This window comes from Mustela lutreola, chromosome 1 (assembly GCF_030435805.1).
Source record: "Mustela lutreola isolate mMusLut2 chromosome 1, mMusLut2.pri, whole genome shotgun sequence".
In the NCBI taxonomy this organism is placed as follows: Eukaryota; Metazoa; Chordata; class Mammalia; order Carnivora; family Mustelidae; genus Mustela; species Mustela lutreola.
Window position 1 is genome coordinate 117,900,346 of NC_081290.1, and position 25,828 is coordinate 117,926,173.

General features: G+C 34.5%; 1 protein-coding gene across 6 annotated transcripts in view; it reads left to right on the forward strand.

The window, feature by feature from the left end:
* The window catches only part of SNCA (synuclein alpha), a 176,302-nt gene extending 153,472 nt beyond the window's left edge, over nucleotides 1-22,830 (forward strand). For all 6 annotated transcript variants that reach the window (XM_059172835.1, XM_059172809.1, XM_059172804.1 and 3 more), the window contains exons 5-6: nucleotides 16,955-17,038; nucleotides 19,521-22,830. In XM_059172835.1, the coding sequence (XP_059028818.1) occupies nucleotides 16,955-17,038; nucleotides 19,521-19,553 (117 nt within the window). In that variant the 3' untranslated portion in view covers nucleotides 19,554-22,830. The remainder of the gene's footprint in view (nucleotides 1-16,954; nucleotides 17,039-19,520) is intronic.
* Nucleotides 22,831-25,828: the final 2,998 nt, after the last annotated feature.

A 25,828-nucleotide genomic window follows, 5' to 3' on the forward strand; every position in this document is an offset into this window, starting at 1 on the left:
GAGAATTATTGGGGAGAATTTCCCCAATATGGCAAAGGGAACGAGCATCAAAATTCAGGAGGTTCAGAGAACGCCCCTCAAAATCAATAAGAATAGGCCCACACCCCGTCACCTAATAGTAAAATTTACAAGTCTCAGTGACAAAGAGAAAATCCTGAAAGCAGCCCGGGAAAAGAAGTCTGTAACATACAATGGTAAAAATATTAGATTGGCAGCTGACTTATCCACAGAGACCTGGCAGGCCAGAAAGAGCTGGCATGATATTTTCAGAGCACTAAACGAGAAAAACATGCAGCCAAGAATACTATATCCAGCTAGGCTATCATTGAAAATAGAAGGAGAGATTAAAAGCTTCCAGGACAAACAACAACTGAAAGAATTTGCAAATACCAAACCAGCTCTACAGGAAATATTGAAAGGGGTCCTCTAAACAAAGAGAGAGCCTACAAGTGGTAGATCAGAAAGGAACAGAGACCATATACAGTAACAGTCACCTTACAGGCAATACAATGGCACTAAATTCATATCTCTCAATAGTTACCCTGAATGTGAATGGGCTAAATGCCCCTGTCAAAAGACACAGGGTATCAGAATGGATAAAAAAACAAAACCCATCTATATGTTGCCTCCAAGAAACACATTTTAAGCCCGAAGACACCTCCAGATTTAAAGTGAGGGGGTGGAAAAGAATTTACCATGCTAATGGACATCAGAAGAAAGCAGGAGTGGCAATCCTTATATCAGATCAATTAGATTTTAAGCCAAAGACTATATTAAGAGATGAGGAAGGACACTATATCATACTCAAAGGGTCTGTCCAACAAGAAGATTTAACAATTTTAAATATCTATGCCCCCAATGTGGGAGCAGCCAACTATATAAACCAATTAATAACAAAATCAAAGAAACACATCAACAATAATACAATAATAGTAGGGGACTTTAACACTCCCCTCACTGAAATGGACAGGTCATCCAAGCAAAAGATCAGCAAGGAAATAAAGGCCTTAAACGACACACTGGACCAGATGGACATCACAGATATATTCAGAATATTTCATCCCAAAGCAACAGAATACACATTCTTCTCTAGTGCACATGGAACATTCTCCAGAATAGATCACATCCTCGGTCCTAAATCAGGACTCAACCGGTATCAAAAGATTGGGATCATTCCCTGCATATTTTCAGACTACAATGCTCTAAAGCTAGAACTCAACCACAAAAGGAAGTTTGGAAAGAACCCAAATACATGGAGACTAAACAGTATCCTTCTAAAGAATGAATGGGTCAACTGGGAAATTAAAGAAGAATTGAAAAAAATCATGGAAACAAATGATAATGAAAATACAATGGTTCAAAATCTGTGGGACACAACAAAGGCAGTCCTGAGAGGAAAATATATAGCGGTACAAGCCTTTCTCAAGAAACAAGAAAGGTCTCAGGTACACAACCTAACCCTACACCTAAAGGAGCTGGAGAAAGAACAAGAAAGAAACCCTAAGCCCAGCAGGAGAAGAGAAATCATAAAGATCAGAGCAGAAATCAATGAAATAGAAACCAAAAAAACAATAGAGCAAATCAACGAAACTAGGAGCTGGTTCTTTGAAAGAACCAGCTTAATAAAATTGATAAACCCCTGGCCCGACTTATCAAAAAGAAAAGAGAAAGGACCCAAATAAATAAAATCATGAATGAAAGAGGAGAGATCACAACTAACACCAAAGAAATACAAACTATTATAAGAACATACTATGAGCAACTCTACGGCAATAAATTTGACAATCTGGAAGAAATGGATGCATTCCTAGAAACATATAAACTACCACAACTGAACCAGGAAGAAATAGAAAGCCTGAACAGACCCATAACCAGTAAGGAGATTGAAACAGTCATTAAAAATCTCCAAACAAACAAAAGCCCAGGGCCAGACGGCTTCCCGGGGGAATTCTACCAAACATTTAAAGAAGAACTAATTCCTATTCTCCTGAAACTGTTCCAAAAAATAGAAATGGAAGGAAAACTTCCAAAATCATTTTATGAGGCCAGCATCACCTTGATCCTAAAACCAGACAAGGATCCCACCAAAAAAGAGAGCTATAGACCGATATCCTTGATGAACACAGATGCGAAAATACTCAACAAAATACTAGCCAATAGGATTCAACAGTACATTAAAAAGATTATTCACCACGACCAAGTGGGATTTATTCCAGGGCTGCAAGGTTGGTTCAACATCCGCAAATCAGTCACTGTGATACAACACATCAAAAAAAGAAAGAACAAGAACCATATGATACTCTCAATAGATGCTGAAAAAGCATTTGACAAAGTACAGCATCCCTTCCTGATCAAAACTCTTCAAAGTGTAGGGATAGAGGGCACATACCTCAATATCATCAAAGCCATCTATGAAAAACCCACCGCAAATATCATTCTCAATGGAGAAAAACTGAAAGCTTTTCCGCTAAGGTCAGGAACACGGCAGGGATGTCCATTATCACCACTGCTATTCAACATCATACTAGAGGTCCTAGCCTCAGCAATCAGACAACAAAAGGAAAATAAAGGCCTCCAAATTGGCAAAGAAGAAGTCAAATTATCACTCTTCGCAGATGATATGATACTATATGTGGAAAACCCAAAAGACTCCACTCCAAAACTGCTAGAACTTATACAGGAATTCAGTAAAGTGTCAGGATATAAAATCAATGGACAGAAATCAGTTGTATTTCTCTACACCAACAGCAAGACAGAAGAAAGAGATATTAAGGAGTCAATCCCATTTACAATTGCATCCAAAACCATAAGATACCTAGGAATAAACCTAACCAAAGAGACACAGAATCTATACTCAGAAAACTATAAAGTACTCATGAAAGAAATTGAGGAAGACACAAAGAAATGGAAAAATGTTCCATGCTCCTGGATTGGAAGAATAAATATTGTGAAAATGTCTATGCTACCTAAAGCAATCTACACATTTAATGCAATTCCTATCAAAGTACCATCCATCTTTTTCAAAGAAATGGAACAAATAATGCTAAAATTTATATGGAACCAGAAAAGACCTCGAATAGCCAAAGGGATATTGAAAAAGAAAGCCAACGTTGGTGGCATCACAATTCCGGACTTCAGGCTCTATTACAAAGCTGTCATCATCAAGACAGCATGGTACTGGCACAAAAACAGACCCATAGATCAATGGAACAGAATAGAGAGCCCAGAAATAGACCCTCAACTCTACAGTCAACTAATCTTCGACAAAGCAGGAAAGAATGTCCAATGGAAACAAGACAGCCTCTTCAATAAATGGTGCTGGGAAAATTGGACAGCCACATGCAGAAAAATGAAATTGGACCATTTCCTTACACCACACACAAAAATAGACTCAAAATGGATGAAGGACCTCAATGTACGAAAGGAATCCATCAAAATCCTTGAGGAGAACACGGGCAGCAACCTCTTCGACCTCTGCCGCAGCAACATCTTCCTAGGAACAACGCAAAAGGCAAGGGAAGCAAGGGAAAAAATGAACTACTGGGATTTCATCAAGATCAAAAGCTTTTGCACAGCAAAGGAAACAGTTAACAAAATCAAAAGACAACTGACAGAATGGGAGAAGATATTTACAAACGACATATCAGATAAAGGACTAGTGTCCAGAATCTATAAAGAACTTAGCAAACTCAACACCCAAAGAACAAATAATCCAATCAAGAAATGGGCAGAGGACATGAACAGACATTTCTGCAAAGAAGACATCCAGATGGCGAACAGACACATGAAAAAGTGCTCCATATCACTCGGCATCAGGGAAATACAAATCAAAACCACAATGCGATATCACCTCACACCAGTCAGAATGGCTAAAATCAACAAGTCAGGAAATGACAGATGCTGGCGAGGATGCGGAGAAAGGGGAACCCTCCTACACTGTTGGTGGGAATGCAAGCTGGTGCAGCCACTCTGGAAAACAGCATGGAGGTTCCTCAAAATGTTGAAAATAGAACTGCCCTATGACCCTCAATTGCACTATTGGGTATTTACCCTAAAGATACAAACGCAGTGATCCAAAGGGGCACATGCACCCGAATGTTTATAGCAGCAATGTCCACAATAGCCAAACTATGGAAAGAACCTAGATGTCCATCAACAGATGAATGGATCAAGAAGATGTGGTATATATACACAATGGAATACTATGCAGCCATCAAAAGAAATGAAATCTTGCCATTTGCAACAACATGGATGGAACTAGAGCGTATCATGCTTAGCGAAATAAGTCAAGCAGAGAAAGACAACTATCATATGATCTCCCTGATATGAGGAAGTGGTGATGCAACATGGAGGCTTAAGTGGGTAGAAGAAGAATAAATGAAACAAGGTGGGATTGGGAGGGAGACAAACCATAAGTGACTCTTAATCTCACAAAACCAACTGAGGGTTGCCGAGGGGAGGGGGTTTGGGAGAAGGGGGTGGGATTATGGACATTGGGGAGGGCATGTGATTTGGTGAGTGCTGTGAAGTGTGTAAACCTGGTGATTCACAGACCTGTACCCCTGGGGATAAAAATATATGTTTATAAAAAATAAAATAAAATAAAATAAAATAAAATAAAAAACAAAGGCAAAAAAAAAAGTAATTAGACCCAATAAATACAAAACATGCAATCTTTCTTTTTCTAAGCACATTATGTTAAAAATAAACCTTAATAAGAAATTGTAGACAATGAACAGATCAATAATCTAAGAAAACTTTGTCTTTTAACAGAAGAAAAAGCTACATTCTAGTTTTATAGCTGTGTACTTTTAATTTTAAAACTCATTCTTAAATAAATTCATATTAAATTTAGCTTACTTATACATTAAAATTTCACAGATTTTGTTTCCACAACCTTCTTCAACTTTGTTTTTTACATTTGAATTTTGTCCTGTATTTTTTCTCTTTAAATAAACAGGCTTATTTTAGGCCAAAGCTTTCTTTTCCCTTAACTAGAATATATTTTCATTCCTCATACTTTCCTTTACCAGAAGCAAGCATCTTTATTTTCTTGCACACAGAGATGTTTTCCTCATTATTTCTAGTAATTTTAATTACATATATTGATTAGAATTTTCAACTCTTAGAGACCTTAGCCAAGAAGTAAACAATTATGAATGCTCTTTTACATTTGCATTGTCTGAATTGACAAACTTCTACTTTTTATTTCTAAAAACATACTTTTTGTGATTTCTGCCTTTTTCATAGAAAATTTCTTAATATGGTATAAAACATGTTCACTAATAGGTGCAAATATTTTTTATTCCTCTGTAAAAAGCAAAAACTAATTAAGCCTATTTTCAGTGATTAATATTTTAGTATTTTATTTGGAAATAATCCTGATACTTAATGAATTTAACTTAACTCATCACTTAGCAAAACCTTAAAGTTTCAGTTTACCAAAATGATTTGAGGAAATGCTGTTAAAAATTCACCTAAAACCTTCTTATTTACACCTATTCGATTCATTTGTTGTTAATTATGTTTAGATCGTAAACATTAGGCAAAATCTAATTCTAAGGGTTTTCTTTTCCTGACAAGTTTTGCAACAGAGATAACATGAACCTATTTGATTAGTAAACCTAGGCAGAATAAAAAATTATATGTTTGCTTTGTAGTCAGTGTTGATAAGTCTAAGATATGTTTATTATAATTAACCAGCAACCTGAAATTACCCTTAATACTGAATATTTTCCCAGGTCTGGTGAATCCAGTAAGCATTTGTGTTAGCTTCTATTATATTTCTGAGATTTTTTTCTAAAAATTTCTTAAGTTAGAAGTGCTTATTTTTAGACCAATTAAAGAGAGCTCTTTGCAAATTTTAGTAATACCATCCAGAGGTAGAAAATATCACATTCTACACTAGACATGCATAGACATATAATCAGAGACCTTGTTGTTTAAAAGTGTTTAACCATGAGACAGATATGATAATGCAAAATTTATATGAGGGCTCCCATTGTAAGGTAGATAATGGGGGTGTGTGTAAGGTTATTAAGTTGGCAGACTTTTGTTTATGGTCATGTTAAGGCAATTCAGGAAGAGGGCTAGGATAAGTATTGAAATAAAAAATGATAGAGGGAAGTAGTGAGAATTCCATGAGTCTTACAGCCTTTTCTATTAATTACCTCTTCCATCTTTTTAATTTTTTATCATTTTATTGTAACGAAATTTTCAGTGAAACTATTTTTAGAATTTTGAAGGCTTTTCTTTCAAGTACATTTCTTAAATGATCTTATCTAATTGGAACATTCCCCATAATGGCCACTGTAATTCTCGATTGTTTTTAGTAAAATTTCACCGTTTCTGTAGATAATCACAGATTCTGAGGCCATGGTTTTTAGGAATAAGCAGGCATGCTGGAAGGTGGTGTGCCTGACCTCTTAGAGTTTAAGGATCCCATTAGCCAAGTCTTTGGGTTTCTCAGAGCCAAACTAATATCTAAAGGCATATGCAGCTGGCTTGGGAATTATGTATGTTTTACAGTGTACCTACACGCACAGAAGCTTTCTTTTATCTAACCCATTGTGTAGCCAACTTCTCCTAACATGGAAGTCTCTGAGTTAGGTGGTGTGTACACTAACAACTCCTAAATGCTCAACCCAGGCCCAACAATTTTTGCAGGTTTCTGGCATCCCAAATTCCCTTTAGCAATTAGCCTTTACCTCATGTGCCCATTAACAGAAACCAATAATTACCAAGGAAACAGAACCATGGACACCAACAGTAGGCAAAGAACTAGATACTGGGTAAAGGATTAAACGAGCAGACCTCAAAGAATGAAGACTCTGGATTGATACCAAACAAATTGAGAACTTCTCATGGCAGAGTCAGTTCTCCATGGGGAATCTGAGGATAGGACTGAGGGCTGGTTTTAAGAAGTCACTGTGGACTTGCCAAAGGAAGTTCCCACCAGCAATTCCCAATGTGCAATAAATCAGCAGATTCCACTAATGGAGACTGAGGTTGGATCTGAGGAAGGAATTCCAAACTGAAACTGCAGACTGAAATAAGGGCTGAGGTCTCTGTTAGAGACATCCTGTCAATCTAGATGGCCCATTAACTCTAGACTGTAAAGCCAATGAGAATTGGGGGAGAGAAAGAAATTAGTGAATGCATTGTTTGAGGCGAGGTCATGCTCCTAAGGGGAACAGAAATGGTCTAATAGCAGATAGCCTCCTAGCGTAGATGAGGAGATTAATTTGGCTGGTTAAAATTATATTCTTGGGGATGTTAGAACTACAGTTTAGGAAAACTACAGATTAGGAATTAGACTTGGTTAACTGACAAGGGTCTTAACATGATTCTGTTTTGGGCCTGTGATTTTCTCTTTAACAACAAGTTTATTTTTCACATACTTGACTATCACTAAAAGTTACCTAAATACTAATCGTAAATTAATGACGTCTTTTGTTCCTCCTAGTTAAAAGATAAATTGCTGCCCCATTTGTCTTCACTAAGGGTATTTGGTGCTTAGGAAAAGCTTAAGGAACTTGCCCAACATCACAAAAGATCTAGAATCTGGGAGAGCAGGAAGATCCTCAACTCACCTGGTCCCTTAGATACACCAAGATAACAGCTACATCTGTTATTTCAAAGACTTGCAGAACAGAATTTCCATAGTTAATAAAGAGGAGGCCACACAGAAGAGTGTAGGAGGGAAGGATACAGATAGCTGGGAATCAAACCCCCAGTGAGACAAATCACGAATGGGGGGGTGGAAGGGGGGAGGATATCACAGAAAGAAAAAAAAAGATCAAACCCCACCCCAGACATGGGGGATTTGGACTGGAAAGATGAGTCCTTTTGGCTTTGACAGGAATGGGGCATACTTTGTGAGCTTTTACTATCAGCAGTGTTTAACTCCAGATACTTTTAAAATCAGTAGGCTTCGTTCTGGGAGAGCTAGAGGGTGATAAGAACCTGAATTCCTGCCCTTAAAGAACCAGCATAGCAAATAACCTAGAGGAGAAAAAACATAGATGCAGCACTTTTAAGTAAAACCTGTGATATATATGAAGGAAAGTTATTTACTAGTCTCAGAGTGTGTGCTGAAGGAGCAGGATCTTGAAGAGACTTACCCAAGAACATAAGTGCCATTGGTTACCATTTATCTTCTTATTTCCCAGACTTGATAGCTAAATACTTGCAAGAACAAGTGTGAACATTTTCCATCTATATTACTAACACCAAATGCCTGGCACAAACATTCCCTGGCAGATCCACCCTGTCTAACTCACCTGTGTTAGCAAGGCATCCCTCTAATGCAGCTTCTGTCCTAACACACTTCGTAAGTAGCCCCAGCAAAGGCCGTTAACATTCCAAAATGATTTCTTCCCTGGCAGGAGGGGAAGAAAACTACAATACACCAGCACACCAACAGTCCAAGCAGCAGAGCTTTTTAGCAGGGTGTCCAGGGATAGTGGTTTGCCTTTTGGTGCACCTGCATTCCTGACAGATAGACTGGGTATAGAAATCTGGTCTGACTGCCAACCTTGTCCACCATAGCCTCTCAGGAGCCAAACCAGGAGAGCATTTTGCTGTTTGGTGCATATGCACCTGTGGCAGACAGACTGAGTGCAGACAGCTAGCCTGACTGATGACATGCTGCATCTAAAACTTGTGGCATCCTTAGACCCCTCAACAGCACAGGGACCAAATCATGATTGGTATAACCAGAGCAGGCAAGTTGGTCTTTGTAGCTGACTGAACTGAAGGCAAATGCAACTCGGCCACAACAATAGAATATACAAGCCCACATAGGAGACACCCCTGAAATGCCTTGTTCTGGAGACCAGGGGACTTTGTGCTACAGGGTGCCACAGGACTGCTTCATAAGGCCACTACTTTCAAGACCAATAGCTACCATCCCAAAACACTAAAACAAACACAGAGTGAGACAAAATGAGAAACAGAGGAATATGTTCCAAATGAAAGAACAGGACAAAACCACAGTAAAAGAGCTAAATGAAATAAAATAAGCAATATGCCTGATAGAGAATTCAGATAATTGTCATAAAGTACTCAGTGGGCTTGAAAAAAAAGTGGAGAATCTCAGTGAGACCCTGAACAAAAAGATAGAAAATATAAAAACCAGTCAGAGATGATGAACTCAAATAACCAAAATTTTAAAAATATACTAGAGGGAATCAATAGCAGATTAGAGGATGCAGTGAAAGAATCAGTGATCTGGAAAACAAGGTAAGGGAAAGGTAAACAGCAAAAAGAAAAAACCAAGGTAAACAGCAAAAAGAAAAATTAAAAATGAGAATAGGTTGTGGGGCACCTGGATGGTTCAGTCAGTTAAGTGGCTGACTCTTTATTTTGGCTCATATTGTGATCTCAGGGTTGTGAGATCAAGCCCATGTAAGGCTCTGTGCTGGGCGTGAAGCCTGTTTAAGATTCTCTCTCTCCCTTTCCTCTGTGTCTACTCCCCCACTCACTCTTTCTCTCACTCAAAAAAAAAAAAAAAAAAAAAAGATTGAAGAAATTCAGCAATTTCGAGTATAATTAACATTTGCATTATAGGGATATCAGAAGGAGAAAAGAAAAGGAAGCAAAAAGTTATTTGAAGAAATAATAGGTGAAAACTTTCCTAATCTGGGAAAGGAGACAGACATTCAGATCCTGGAAATGTAAAGAACCACTAACAAGATTAACCAAGGAGGTCCATACAAAGACAAAATATTAAAATGGCAAGAAAATAGTTATAAACAGATAATTTTAAAAACGCAAGAGACGAGAAAAGAGTTACATACAAGGAAAACATTAAAGTTTATCAGCTGTCATCTGATTTTTCAACAGAAGCTTTGTAGGCCGGAGGAGAGTAGCATGATATATTCAAAGTGCTGAAAGAAGGAGACCTACAACCAGGAATACTCTATCCAGAAAGGTTTTCATTCAGAATAGAAGGAGAGATAAGGAACTTCCCAGACAAAAAATGTTAAAGGAGTTCATCACTACTAAATCAGCCTTTTAAGAAACATTAAAAGGAATTATTTGAATGGAAAGAAAAAGTCATAACTAAAAGTAAGAAAATTGTGAATGGAAAACATTCACAGGTAAAAGCAAACATGTAATAAAGATAGTAGAATAATTATTATATATATTATAATTGTAATATCTATATATTATATAATTATAATTATAAAATCAGAATGTAGATTAAAATGCAAATGCACTTAAATCAATTATATCTATAAAAGTCAGTCAAGGGATTAATAAATAAGTTTGTAAAATATAACATCATATATATAAAAACTGGAAGGGGGTTGTTATAAAAATTAAATGCTTTTAGAATGTGTTCAAACTTAACTGGCCATCAACTGAATAAAGACTGCTATACACATACGATGTTATATATGACCTAAAGGTAATCACCAATCATGAACTTTTAATAAATGCATACACAAAGAAAGAAAGGAATCCAGGCATGACACTAAAGAAAGCCATCAAACCAAAAGAGAAGAGAGCAAGAAAAGAAAGGAACAGAGCAGAATGACAAAAACAACTCTAAAATAAATTACAAAATGGCAGTATGTACATACCTCTCATTAATTACTTGAAATGTAAATAGTCTAAATACTCTAATCAAAAGACATAGGGTGATTGAACAGATAGAAAACAAGACCCAAGGGGCGCCTGGGTGGCTCAGTGGGTTAAGCCGCTGCCTTCGGCTTGGGTCGTGATCTCAGGGTCCTGGGATCGAGTCCCACGTCAGGCTCTCTGCTCAGCGGGGAGCCTGCTTCCTCCCCTCTCTCTCTCTGCCTCTCTGCCTACTTGTGATCTCTCTGTCAAATAAATAAATTTTAAAAAAATCTTTAAAAAAACAAAGAAAACAAGACCCATCTATATGCTGTCTACAAGATACTCACTGCACACCTAAAGACATATGCAGATTGAAGGTGAAGAATTAGAAAAACATTTACCTTGAAAATGTAAATGGAAACAAAAAATTTGGAGTAGTAATACTTACCAGACAAAATAGATTTTAAAACAAAGACTGTAGCAGGAGACAAAGAAGGGAACTACATAATGTAAGAGGGAAGAGGATAAGAGCATCTGGGTGGCTCAGTGGGTTAAACCTTTGCCTTCAGCTCAGGTCATGATCTCAGGGTCCTGGGATCAAGCCCCACATCAGGCTCACTGCTCTACCCACCCCCTGCCTGCTTCTGCCTACTTGTGATCTCTCTCTCTCAGTCAAATAAATTAATAAAATCTTAAAAAAAAAAAAGGGAAGAGTATAAAACAATTGTAAAATATCTATGTGCTCAATATGGGAGCACCTAAATACATAATGCAACCATTAACATGCATAAAAGGAGAGACTGGCAGTAATACAGTAGTAGTAGCATTCTTTAATACATACTCACTTTCATCAATGAATAGACCATCTAGGCAGAAAATCAACAAAGAAAGAATCAGGGTTTTGAACAACAGATTAGACAATTGGATCTAATATATATATATATATATATATATGTATGTATATGTATACATACATACATACATACATACATATATACACACATACATATATGTATATATATTATATATATATATATATATATATATATATATATAAAAGTCCATCTAAACAGAAAAAAACACATTATTTTCAAGTGCTGATGAAACATCCTCCAGGATAGCAGGATAGATCATATTTAGGCTACCAAACTGGTCCCAATAATTTCAAGAAGAATAAAATTATGTCATATATCTTTTCTGACTAAATGGTATGAAACTCGAAATCAATTATGAAAAAAAATCAGAAAAAAAAACCATAAATACATTGAGGCTTAGAAAGCATGATACCAAAAAATGAATGGGTCTACCAAGACCAAAGAGGGAAAATAAAATAGAGACCAATGAAAATGAAGACATAGCAGTCCAAAACCTTTTGATACAACAAAAGGAATTCGAAGATCAATGTTTATGGGAATTAGGCCTACCTTAAGAAACTAGAAAAATCTGAAATAACCCATCTTGTATCTAAAGGGTCTAGAAAAAGAAGAACAGACAAAAAAAGAAGAACTAGACAAAACTAGTAGAAAGAAAGGAATAATGAAGTTTATAGCATACATAAGTGAAATAGAGGCTAGACAAACCAATAGTAAAGATCAATGAAACAAAGATCTGGTTCATTGTAAAGATCAACAAAGTTAAAAAAAAAACAAAAACAAAAACAAACAAACAAACAAAGATGATAAACCTTTAGCCAGACTCAACAAGAAAAAAGAAAGAACTCAAATGAACTTAGAAGAGAAGGTGGAAAAATAATACCACCACAGCAATACAAAAAACTAAAGGTGAATGTTATGAAAAATTATAGGACAAATTGAAAAACATAAAAGAACTAGGTAAATTTCTAGTAAAATATCATTGTCTATAAGTGAATCAGGAAGAAACATAAAATTTGAATAGAGTGATTACTAGCAATGAAATTGAACCAGTAATTAAAAATGCCCAACAAACAAAAGCTCAGGACAAGATGGCTATATAGGTGAATTCTACCAAATATTTAAAGAGTTAATGACTATTTTTCTGAAAGTATTCAGGAAGCAGGAGAAGGAGGAGGAGGAAAACTTCCAAGTTCATTCTATAAGGCCAGCATGACCCTGATAATAAAACCAGACAAAGACAGTGCAAAACCAGCCAACCAACCAAACAACTACAGTCCAATATCTCTGATGAACATAGATGTAAAATCTTCAATAAAATATTAGCAAACAGGGGCACCTGGCTGTCTCAGTTTGGTTAAGCATCTGTCTTCAGCTCAGGTCATGATCCGAGAGTCCTGGGATGGAGCCCTGTGTCAGGCTCATCATCATCAGGGAGTCTGCTTCTCCCTCTTCCTCTTCCTCTTCCTCTCCCTCTGCTGGTTCTTTTTCTCTCTCTCTCTCTCTCTCTCTCTCTCACTTGGTCTCTGTCTTTCTTAAATAAATAAATCTGTAATTTAAAAAAAAATTAACAAACAGAATTTGACAACACATTACAAAAATCACTCCCCACGGGCGCCTGGTTGGCTCAGTGGGTTAAGCCGCCGTCTTCGGCTCAGGTCATGATCTCAGGGTCCTGGGATCGAGTCCCACATCGGGCTCTCTGCTCAGCAGGGAGCCTGCTTCCTCCTCTCTCTCTCTCTGCCTACCTCTCTGCCTACTTGTGATCTCTCTCTGTCAAATAAATAAATAAAATATTTTTTTAAAAATCACTCCCCACAATAAATTGAGATTTATTCCAGGGAAGAAAGACTAGTTCAATATTTGCAAATAAATCAGTATAATACATCATATTATCCAAAGAAAGAATAAAAACCATATGATTGTCTCAAAAAACCCTTAATCAAGTTAAGTTTAGAGGGAAGATAATTCCATGTAGTAAAGGCCATATGTAAAAATCCCTGAACTAACATCATATTCATGAAAAACTGACAGCTTTTCCCCTAAGATCAAAAACAAAACAAGGATGTCTATCCACCACTTCTATTCAGCATGATACTAGAAGTCCCAGTTGCAGCAATCAGACAAGAAAAATAAAATGCATAAAAATTGATAAGGAAGAAGTAAAACTTTCACAATTTGCAGATGACATGATACTATGTATGGAAAATCCTAAAGACTCCATTAAAACAATAACAACAAAACCCAACTATTTGAACTGATAAAGGAATTCAAAAAATTTGCAGGATACAAAAATATATACAGAAAGCCATTGCATTTCTATACACTAATAACAAAGAAGCAGAAAGAGAAATTAAGAAAACAGTCCCATTTACAATTGCACTAAAAGGAATTAAACATCTTGGAATAAACTTAAGGTGAAAGACCTGCACTCTAAAAACTGTAAAACATTGATGAAAGACATTGATGATGACACAAATACATGGAAAGATATTCATGCTCATAGAAGAACTGGTACTGTAAAACTGTGTGTACTACCCAGAGCCCTCTACAGAGTCAGTGCAATCCCTATCAAAATGCCAATGGCATTTGCCACAGAAATAAAACAAGGGATTTTTAAATTTGCAAGGAACGACAAAAATCCCAAACAGCCAAAGCAATCTTGAGGAAGAACAAAGCTGAAGGTATCACCTTCCCAGATTTCAAGATATACTACAAAGCTGTAGTAATCAAAACAGTATGGTACTGGCACAAAAAAGGGCACATGGATAAATCAAAAAGAATAGAGAATCCAGAAATAAGCCTGTACTTATATGGTCAATTAATCCACAACAAAGGATGCAAGAATATACAATGGAGAAAAGACAGCCTCTTCAATAAATGGTGTTGGGAAAACTGGATAGCTACATGCAAAAGAATGAAACTGGACCACTTGCATATACCATACACAAAAATAAAGTCAGAATGGATTAAAGACCTAAATGTGAGACCTGAAGCCATAAAACTCCTAGAAGAAAACATAGGCAATAATTTCCTTGACATTGGCCATAGAAACATTTTTTTAGATATGTCTCCTTAGGCAACAGACAGAAAAACATAAACTATTGAGACTACACCGAAATAAAAAGCTTCTGCACTATTACAAAAGCAACCTACTGAATGGGAGAAGATACTTGCAAATTATATATACAATAGGGGTTAATATCTAAAATATATAAAGAACTTATACAACATCAAAAAAAAAAAAAAAAAGGCAGAGGACCTATGTAAACATCATCCAAAGAAGACTTACAGATGGCCAGCAGACACATGAAAAGATGTTCAACATCACTAATCATCAGGGAAATGCAAATCGAAACCATAATTAGATATTTATTACCTGACACCTGTCAGAATGGCTCAAATAAAAAAGACAAAAAATAACAAGTATTGGTGAGGATGTGGAAAAAAAAGAAACCTTGTGCACTGTTACTAGAAATGAAAATTAGTGCAACCAGTCTGAAAAACAGTATGGAGTTTCCTCAAAAAATTAAAAATAGAAATACCATATGACTCTGTAATTCCACTACTGGATATTTTTAAAGAAAATAATAGTAGTTTGAAAAGATACATGCACTGCTATGTTTATTTCAGCATTATTTACAATAGCCAATATATGGAAGCAATTTATGTGTCCATTGTAAAATGCATGTATAAAGAAAGTATGGTGTATTTACACATACACTCAATGGAATATTACCCATAAAAAACAATGAAATCTTGCCATTTGCAACAACCCTTCTAAGACCTAGAAAATATAATGGTAAGTTAAATAAATCAGAGAAAGGCAAAACCAACGATTTCACTCATATGTGAAATCTAAGAATTAAGAGAAATGAACAAAGAGATTCTGAAATTCAGAGAACAGGTGGTTGCCATAAAGTGGGTGGGGGAATGGGTGAACTAAAGGGGATTAAGAGTATCAACATCCAGTTATAAAATAAGTAGGTCACAGAGATGAAAAGTACATAGAGCACATAGTCAGTAAGATTATAATAACGTTTGGTGACAGATGGTGATTACAATCATGGTAAGCACTGAGTAATGTATAGAATTCTTGAATCATTATTTTGTACACCTGAAACTAATATAATGCTATATGTTAACTGTACTTAAATTTAAAAAATCTAGAATCTAGAGAAGCTAAGATTTGAACTCAAGTCTTGAGATGCTACAGACCTCATATCTAATCACTATACAAGAGAACCTATATTCTTGACTTGTGCTAAGAGGTGAAACACTATGGTTACAGTATATTTACTCCACATTTAGAAGTAAGGTATTTTGAGGACTGTTTGTATTTTATTTCGTTTATATATAACTTGGACTTTTTTGGTTTATGAAAAGGGAGTTGGGCAGGAGAAAATGATCTATAAACTTCTCAGCCCAGTTAATGTAGGCATGAGCTTTAGTTTGACTTTTTATATGGGCAACCATTTCTTTATCTTTCTGCCTACCTGTCAGTCACTTTCATGATGAAGACAAGAAGGGTGGTTATTTACACCAGGCATATTTTTAAACATAAGCTACATTGGCTGAGGGAGTATTTGATCTCTTTGAGTAAGTCCATTTTAGGCTCATATTGCCTCTCTGCTTTTTCAATTTTTGGTGAACTCTACTGGAATAAATGCAAAGAAACAAAAGGCATTTAATGAAGGATACTAGTAAAGATATGAGTTCAAGTTGAGTTTTATGGTATCTTATTTTTAAGGAGAGAGATCTGGGAAATTTGTGAATCATGTATTTATATTCTCTCTCTATATATATATAAATATATAATTAATATGTATTTATAGTTTTAATTTTAAAATTTCAGAAAATAAATTATTTGCCATCATTTAAAAAATAAATTATAAAATATGTATGCTTTTACATTATAAATGGTTATATAAGTTAACTTACAAAAAAGTAAAACATAACTACCCAATAAAAAGTGCTTTTAACATTTTGTTGGATTTTCTTCAATCTTTTTAGCTTTACATCTGAATAACACATTGGTTATATCCATTATATATATAACTTTATATCTTTCTAAACATGCTATTATAAATAGGTTCTCATTTTGTTATATAATTTTCATGCTATAGTAAATACATATCTTCATAATAATATATTGAATAGATTAATTATAATTTTCTAATTTCATTTTCTATTGAACATTTAGGTTAACAATTTCTTTTACTGCTGTCATTGGTGCTGTGAAAAACATCTTTGGAAGATAGCTTTGGACTACTTCTTGGATAGTAAATTACTTGGGCAAAAAAATTTGTATATTTTTAGTGTTAACTACACATAACATCACAATATTTCTGCAAAGGTACTATATAGTTTAGAATGCCAGCAGTAGTTATAAGTAGTGCCACTTCTACAACATTCTTACCATTATTTTATATAAGATGTTTTAAAAATGTGCTTAATTTTTGAAAAAGTACAAACTGGTACCTCATCATATTCCTTTTGTGTTTCCCATTTAGAGTGAAGAAGGAGGCCCACAGGAAGGAATTCTGGAAGATATGCCAGTTGATCCTGACAATGAAGCATATGAAATGCCTTCTGAGGTAAAATTTTATATACCTTCAACTCTGAAAATAAACTTCAGGAGTTCAAGTTGAGTCTTTTTAATAAACAGTACCAAAAATCTGTCACTGTCAGATTTTCCTTCCATTTGTCCTTACTGAAAGTGATTTACTCTCTAGAGGGACAAATTGGACAAATCCAGACTATATATTGTGCAGACAATTTGAAAGCTAATTTGTAAAGCATTGTTTAAAAAAAAAAAAGGCACAACAGAGATACTCTGTGGTTCATACAATCTAACATATGTACTTAATGACCCTTTACAGAAAGTGTTTGCTGATCCCTGCATTAGAAAATTATTTTATTAAAAACCTTACTTTCTAAAATAAATCCCTAAATGGAAAGTTGGAGAAATCAACTCAATACCTAAACTCATTATTATTTGCCATACATTTCCAGCAAGATATTTGCATGGTAAAATAAAAACTACCCAAATTTAAATTATTTATTTAATTAATTATTAATTAAATTAAATTATTAAATTATAATTTAAAAATTATAGAGTAGAAATATGATAAATGCACAGTTTACAGTAACTGATGTACTCCAATCCAGCCTTTAGATGATTAATTTTAATTTGAAAATAAGTTTCTTTAATAGAAAATATTTCTTAAGGAAAATTTTAAAATACTTTTAGATGAATGAAGCTGACTTAAGAAGAAATAGAAAATCTGAATAGACATATAATAAAGTAAAGAGACTGGATTATTGTTAAAAAAAAAAAAAATCTACCCACAAAGAAAATTTTGTGGACCAGGCAACTTCACTGATGAATTCTGCCAAACATTTAAGGAATAATTAATAACTATTAACCACAATTAATACTAATTAATTTTTTTATCAAAAAAAAGAGGAAAGATTACTCCCCAACTATTTCCATGAGGATGATATTCCCTGATACCGGCACCAGACATCAAAAAGGAGATAATATCTTCAAAAAGAAGATATTATTCATTAAAAATTAAGTTAAGGGGCGCCTGGGTGGCTCAGCAGGTTAAAGCCTCTGCCTTCAGCTATGGTCATGATCCCAGGGTCCTGGGATTGAGCCCGCATCGGACTCTCTGCTCCATGGGGGACCTGCTTCCTCCTCTCTCTCGGCCTGCCTCTCTGCCTACTTGTGATCTCTGTCTGTCAAATAAATAAATTAAATCTTTAAAAAAACTTAAGTTAAAATGTCTTCCAGTTAGGTTATATATTATTCTTTACAGCATCAGTTAAAGGCATATTGATAATCCCATTTATAGAAATTGAAATTAAATTGTTTCTTAGATTTTACCAAAATTTTTGAATCTTTTTATGCACAGCACAATATTAAATACTGTAGAAAATACCAGAAGATTAATTGATAGTGCCAGAACAAAAGTTTACATTCTAATAGGTTTGATAAAAATAAATACAAATGAAAATTTATTTCTTCATTTATTCATGATGATTCCTTTAAACATTATTGACTGTCTTCTATGTATCAGGCATCACAGAGGCAAAAATATTCAAGATACACAAAAAAGTATATGTTACAGGATCTGGTTAAAGTGATCAGGAGTTTTATAGAAGAGTTAGTGTTGATCTGTGTGGGAGGGATGGGAGATATGATATGCCAAAATGGAAAGAAGACATTCTAGCACAAGGTAGTATCAGAAGCAAAGGCGCTGCATATCTAAACATACATAAGGTTATGCCTGAGGAACAGTGGATAATTAAATAGGATTTGTGGTTAGGGAACAAAGAGACTAGTGACAGATTAAGGCTGCAGAGATGGGTCAAAGACAAGTTACAGAATACTAGAAGAACCTTTCCATTTAAGTTTGTACTATATTCAGAAAGCAACTTTAATTATTGAAGGTACTTTTGTTCATTTTAAAACAGGATCCCAATTAGGGTTGTTTTTAGGACTAATTTGACCACTTTAGTTAAGATCTTTAATATTTTTATTTATTTAATATTTTATTGTGGATGCTATCCATATATTGTATGGAGAGAGGGGGATTTAGAATAAAAATAATAATTGAAGCCATAGATGAAGAAGATATTTTTTATTGAGAGAGCAAAGGGAGAGAAAATGTCTTTGTCTCCTTTTAAAAATTAGAGGATCTTAGCCCCGGAAGAGGGTTTTTAAATCACTGGATTTGGCTCTCAAAATGTAAAGCTGAGGAAATGGGAGCAAGATAGACCAACTAACTTGCCCTGCAGGACTAGAACATATGACTGTTAAATGTCATCTGGAAGTAAAATTCAGATACCTGAACTCTGAGCAGCCTAATTCACTTTTATATTTGACAGGAAGACAAAACTATTAACAATGAAATTATATTGTGTATAACTGAATGGTTGCAGAGCTGTTATGAGTATAACCTTCGTTCAGAGTGATGAGCTATGTCCTGTGTCATTCACCCTAAATCCTTCATTACAGATGACTCAAACTAATAATACTGCATGTTTTCTTTCTGATTTTCTTCATATTAGGAAGGGTATCAAGACTATGAACCCGAAGCCTAAGAAATACTTTTGCTCCCAGTTTCTTGAGACCTACTGACAGATGTTCCATCCTGTACAAGTACTCAGTTCCAACATGTCCAGTCATGACGTTTTCTCACAGTTTTTACAGTGTATTTTAAACTCTTCCATCAGCAGTAATTGAAGTTATCTGTACCTGCCCCTACGCAGCATTTCAGTGCTTCCCTCTCACTGAAGTGATTATACGGTAGCAGGGTCCTTGTGTGCTATGTGGATATTGTGGCTTCAAATCTAAAATGTTAAATTAAAACACCTAAGTGACTACCACTTATTTCTAAATCTTCACTATTTTTTGTTGCTGTTATTGAGAAGTTGTGATTTACTATCATATATTATAAGATTTCTAGGTGTCTTTTAATGATTATTTCTGTTTAAAAATAATGATGTGTTGTGAAATTTGTTAATATATATAATACTTAAAAACATGTGAGCATGAAACTATGCACCTATAAATATTAACTATGAAATTTTACTGTTTTGTGATGTGTTTTATTAACTTGTGTTTATATATAAATGGTGAAAATTAAAATGTTATCTCATTACAAAAATATTTTTAATCCATCTCACTTTAATAATAAAATCATGCTTGTACACTACAAACTGAGAACTGACACAATTACAGTTCTTGACATCCATTTGAAGGAGAAGGAATTTTAGAAGAATTTAAACAGACAAGATGGAACGTTAACCCTTTACTCTAAATTCACTGAAGAAACACTACCCAAAGTATGTTCTGACATGTAGTGGTGTCTTAAGAGACTATACAGAAAAAAATGGGTTCCATGGAATAATAAAAATTGATTTTGACTATGTCTACTTCAAGTATTGATAAAACATATTAGCACATTAAGGCTCAGAGAGAATCCAGTTAACTTTATTAAACCAGCGTTTTATGTATTTATTTTTTAGATCAAATCCCCCCCATCCACCACCCTTGGAAATGCCTTTAAAAATTTCTGGGAACTACCAAACCATTACCTTCAGAAATGTTAATTTAAATGGGTGCATTCCCAGAAATAGATCTTTCAAAACTGAATCAGGAATAAGTAGAAAATTTGAAAAAAATATTATTACCAGCAATGAAATTGAATAGTAATCAAAAAATCCCAACAAACAAAAGTCCAGGATCAGATAACTTGACAGAGGGATTCTACCAAATATTTAAAGAAGAGCTAATAACTGTTCTTCTCAAACTTCCATAAGACAGAAGAGGAAGGAAAGCTTCTAAGTTCATTCTGTGAGGCTAGCATTACCCTCACACGGAAACCAGACAAAGACACCACAAAAAAAGAAAACTACAGGCCAATATCTCTGACGAAAATAGATGTAAAATCCTCAATACATTATTAGCAAACAAAATTTGGCAATACTTTACAAAAATCATTCACCACAATAAATTGTGATTTATTTGGGGATGCAAGGGTAGTTCAGTATCTGCAAATCAATCAATGTGATACATCGCATTAATAAGAGATAGAATAACCACATGATCATTTCAATAGATTCAGAAAAAATATTTGATAAAATATAACATCCACTCATGCTAAAACCTCTCTGGAAAATAGGTCTAAAGGGAACATATTTTAACATAATAAGGGCCATATATGAGAAACCCACAACTAACATCATACTCAGTTGTGAAAAACTGACAGCTTTTCCCCTAAGAACAAGAACAAAACAAGAATGTCCACCCACCACTTCTATTCAGCATGGCATTGGAAGTCTTAGTGGCAGCAGTCAGACAAAAAAAAAAAAAAAAAAAAAAAAAAAAAGGCATACATAATAAGGAAGAAGTAAAACTTTCACTCCTTGCAGATGACATGATACTATATATAGAAAATCCTAAAGAATCCACCAACACCCCCCCCCAAAAAAAACCCTATTAGGACTGATAAAGGAATTTAGTAAAGTTGCAACATACAAAATTATATACGGAGGTCTGTTGCATTTCTGTACATTAATAGCAAGTAAAAAAATGAGAAATTGAGAAAACAATCTCATTTATAAATGCACCAAAAAGAATAAAATACCTAGACATAAATTTAACTGAAGAAATGAAAGACTGTACTCTGAAAACTTTAAGTCACTGAGGAAAGAAATCAAACATTATGCAAATAAATGGAAAGATATATTGTGCTTATGAATTGGAAAAACTAATATTGTTAAAATATCCATACTACCCAAAGCCCTCTACAGATTCAATACAATTCCCATAAAAATGCCAGTGGCATTTCACAGAACTGAAACAAAGAAGATTTAGATGATTATGGAACACAAATGCTTCTGAATAGTCAAAGCAATCTTGAGAAATAAGAACAAAGCTGAGAAAATAAAGCTCTCTGATTTCAAACTATATTACAAAACTATAATAACAACAACATTATGTCATAGCACAAAAACAGACAAATAGATCAATGGACTAGAATAGACACACCACAAATAAATCCTTGCTTATATAGTCAATCTATGTGAAGGGAGACAAGAAGATATAATGGGGGAAAAAACTGTCTCTTTAAAATATAGTGTTGAGAAAACTGGACCACTGTCTTACAACATATACAAAGAGAAATTCAAAATGGACTAAAAACTGGAATGTAAGACCTGAAACCATAAGACTTCTAGAAGTGAAAATAGGCAGTAATTTATTTGACACTGGTCTTGGCAATATATTTTTGGACCACTTTCATCTGTAAGGACAACAAAGCAAAAATAAATTATTGAGACTACACCAGAATAAAAAGCTTTTGCACAGTGAAGGAAGTAATCAACAAAATAAAAGGCAGCCTACTGAATGGGAGAAGATATTTGCAAATGATATATCTGATAAGGAGCTAATCTCCAAAATATATAAAGAATTATACAATATAAAGAAAATACAATCAAAAAAATGGGCAGAGGACTTGAATAGACATGTTCCAAAGAAGACATATAGATGGCTAACAGACCTGTGAAAAGATGTTCAATGTCACTCATCAGGGAAATGTTAATCAAAATCACAAAGAAATATTATCTAACACCTGTCAGAATGGCTAAAATCAAAAAGATAAGAAATAAAAAGTGTTGGTGAGAATGTAAAGAAAAATGAATATTGTGCACTGTTGGTGAGAATGAAAATTAGTTCAGCCAGTCTGGAAAACAGTATGGAGGGTTTTTGTTTTTTTTTTTTTAATTAAAAATAGAAATGCCATATGATTTAGTAATTCTACTACTGCATATTTATCCAAAAGGGTAAAAATAAACCCACCAATTTAAAAAGATATATGCGCCTCTATGTTTATTACAGCATTATTTACAATGGTCAAGATCTGGAAACATTCCAAGTATCCTTTAATAGATGAATCAATAAAGAAAATGTGGTATATGGAATATTTCTCAGGCATAAAAAGGATGAGATCTTGCCATTTATGTCAACATGGATGGACCTAGAGGGTATTATACTAAGTGACATAAGAGAAAGACAACTACCATCTGCTTTTACTTATATGTGGAATCTAAAAACAAAAAACAAGCAAGTGAAACAACAAAACTACAGACTTATAAATACAGAAAACAAACTGGTGGTTGCCAGAAGGGAGGTGGGAAAAGGAATGGGTGAAATAGATAAAAGAGATTATGAGGTATGAACTTTGAGTTATAAAATAAATAAGTCACGGAGATGAAAAGTACAGCATAGGGAAAACAATTAATGGAAAAAATCTTGATTCTTTAGATTTATAAAAACTCATGAATTCTTTTAAATTCTGAATATATGAATCTCAAGATACTATTTTAGGGATGGTTTTGTACTTAGGAAATATTTGCTAACTCTCCAGGGTGCTGCCAGTAAATTTGACTATGAAAACCCTACATAAATTAATTGAAAAATTACTTATCTTTTTAACTATTCAGGAGAAAAATAGCAGTTACTTTTTAAAGTCACTGGAAGAAAGTATAATTTTAAGAAGATTCAGAGGTGCTAGGCAGTTTGTATGTAATTGTGAGTAATTTGATGTATATTGGGCATTGGCAAGTCATATAAACATGATCACCATAGAAACTTTCTTTTTTGTCTAATTGGAAAGGACCACGATGAGTGTTAAACTGTCTGTGTAGTCTTAAACTGGAAAGAAGTGGTAAGTTTCTTGTTTTATTTCAGTACATTAATGAGCATTCCTAGTTAGGAAAACAACTTGGACAATTAAAATATCCTTGTTCAAAAACTATTCTAGTACTAATACACACCAGCGGTGGTTATCTTGTGCCAAGCACTTAAACAAAAAGTTGTGTAAGGCACACACGCATGTTCACGAAGTTATCTCATATTCACGCTGCTGAGGCATCCACCGGACAGGTAGCCTGAGTGTCAGTCTGGATCTAGGTTTACTTGCAGATATCATTCCCTCAAGTTTGAGTTATTCAGCCTCATATGACTCCATGGGAGCCTTAACAAAACGGGTCACTGTGGTCTTCGGCACCCAAATGGCAACATACCAATCTAATACGTGGTTTCGTCTTATAAGCTAGATTTTCAAAATCTCTCCCCTAGGCGAGGAGCAAGATATGTTTACTCATCTTTCTGGCTTATGCAGTAGGAAACTATTGGATTAAACACACATTCTCTCCCTCCCTCGCGCGCGCTCTCTCTCTCTCTTTCTCTCTCTCTCTCTCTCTCTCTCTCACACACACACACACACACACACACTCACACGCATACACACGTACCCCTCAAGGGCAACCATTAATTCTTAGAGATAGTGCTGTCTATATCCATACTGAGGAAAAAAAAACATTTTTCTAACTGCAAACTCTATAGACTCCTCTTCCATTATACTGATAATACTCTGTTTTTATCTGAGTCGAGTCATCTCACTGTATTCTTTTTGTCTTGGGCAGGAGTGCAACAGAGATGGCATTTCCTTGTGAACTCTGTCCCTGACATTGGAAGATAGAATATATTTTTTATTACTGTGTCAAATATAGATATGTGACTTAACAATATTAGCTCATTTAATTCTCAAAACAACCTTAAGAAGTTCCATTATTATCTTCATTTTATACTTGAACAAATTGAGGTTCGTGTGGACTAAGTAAAGTAATTGTCTTATAGCCACATGGCTAGTAAGTGGCAGAGCCAGGAGTCCCAATTAATATACAGCCAGCGTCAGTGTTCCCCGTTAGCGCCTATTGTCTCTCAAAGTGAGGACATACAGCTGTGTAAGAGAACTTTGCAGAAGTTGAGGGAATGGTTTAGTAGCCTACTTTTTCTACATATAATTATTAGAATATTTCTTTTTTTTTCAGATGTCTAGGTCTAGAATAATTGATACAAATATATATGGAGACATATTTCTAACTCTAGGAGAAATTAGCCAGCTCTGATTCCCCTGACATTTCTTTATATTAAACTATGCATAGCATGACAATAGAACTAAGCTATTTATTTTTAGTGGAAAATTAAAATGTTAATATAGTAAAAGCAGTCTACAGTAAGAAAACTTTGTCATTTTTTCTGTTGAATCATGGACACTTGCCTTCTGTCAAATGGCATATATATATATATACATACACATATATATACACACACAAACATCTATATACACACAAAGTATATATATAAATATATATCATATTAGTAGGATTTTCAACATACATACTTAGCAATATAATGTCTGAATTTACATATGAATCAGAAAGGGGAAGAATTAAGAATTTGTATTTTTAAGTAGTATTAACATAATATTTTAGAATAAACTTTCATTTTCTAGGTGTATCTTTTTGATATAGTAAAGGTACATTTTATTATTTGGTTAAACCTAAATTTAAAGAATCCAAAAGCAGTGGAATAGATGTAATACTATTTAATGGTTCTGATGTTTCTTGTATAATTATCTAAGATTTCCTTTGATGTTTCCTTGTTGCTAGAGCACTATCTTTGATTATTTTAAATCCAATAGCACAGATGGTATATTAGAAGTAGTTAAAAAAAATGTTTTTTCAAAAAAGCCCAAGTTTGAGCCTCTAATGAGTTTTGCTGATATAATATACTTCTAAAGTCAGGTAGGATTGCATAGGGGATTTCCAAAGTTGTCCTGCCACTATAAGTTAATATACTGGGGTAGCTTTTCTTATGAACCTTATGAAAACGTATCCTCAATTTCCCTTAAAGGTCAATGACCAGAAATTTCCACTGTTTCTATGGCAACACAGCAAGATACGGTGCCTTGGAAATGTGTTGCATTTTAATTAGGTTCCTCTAGGGCTTCCTAACTGCCTTTTGT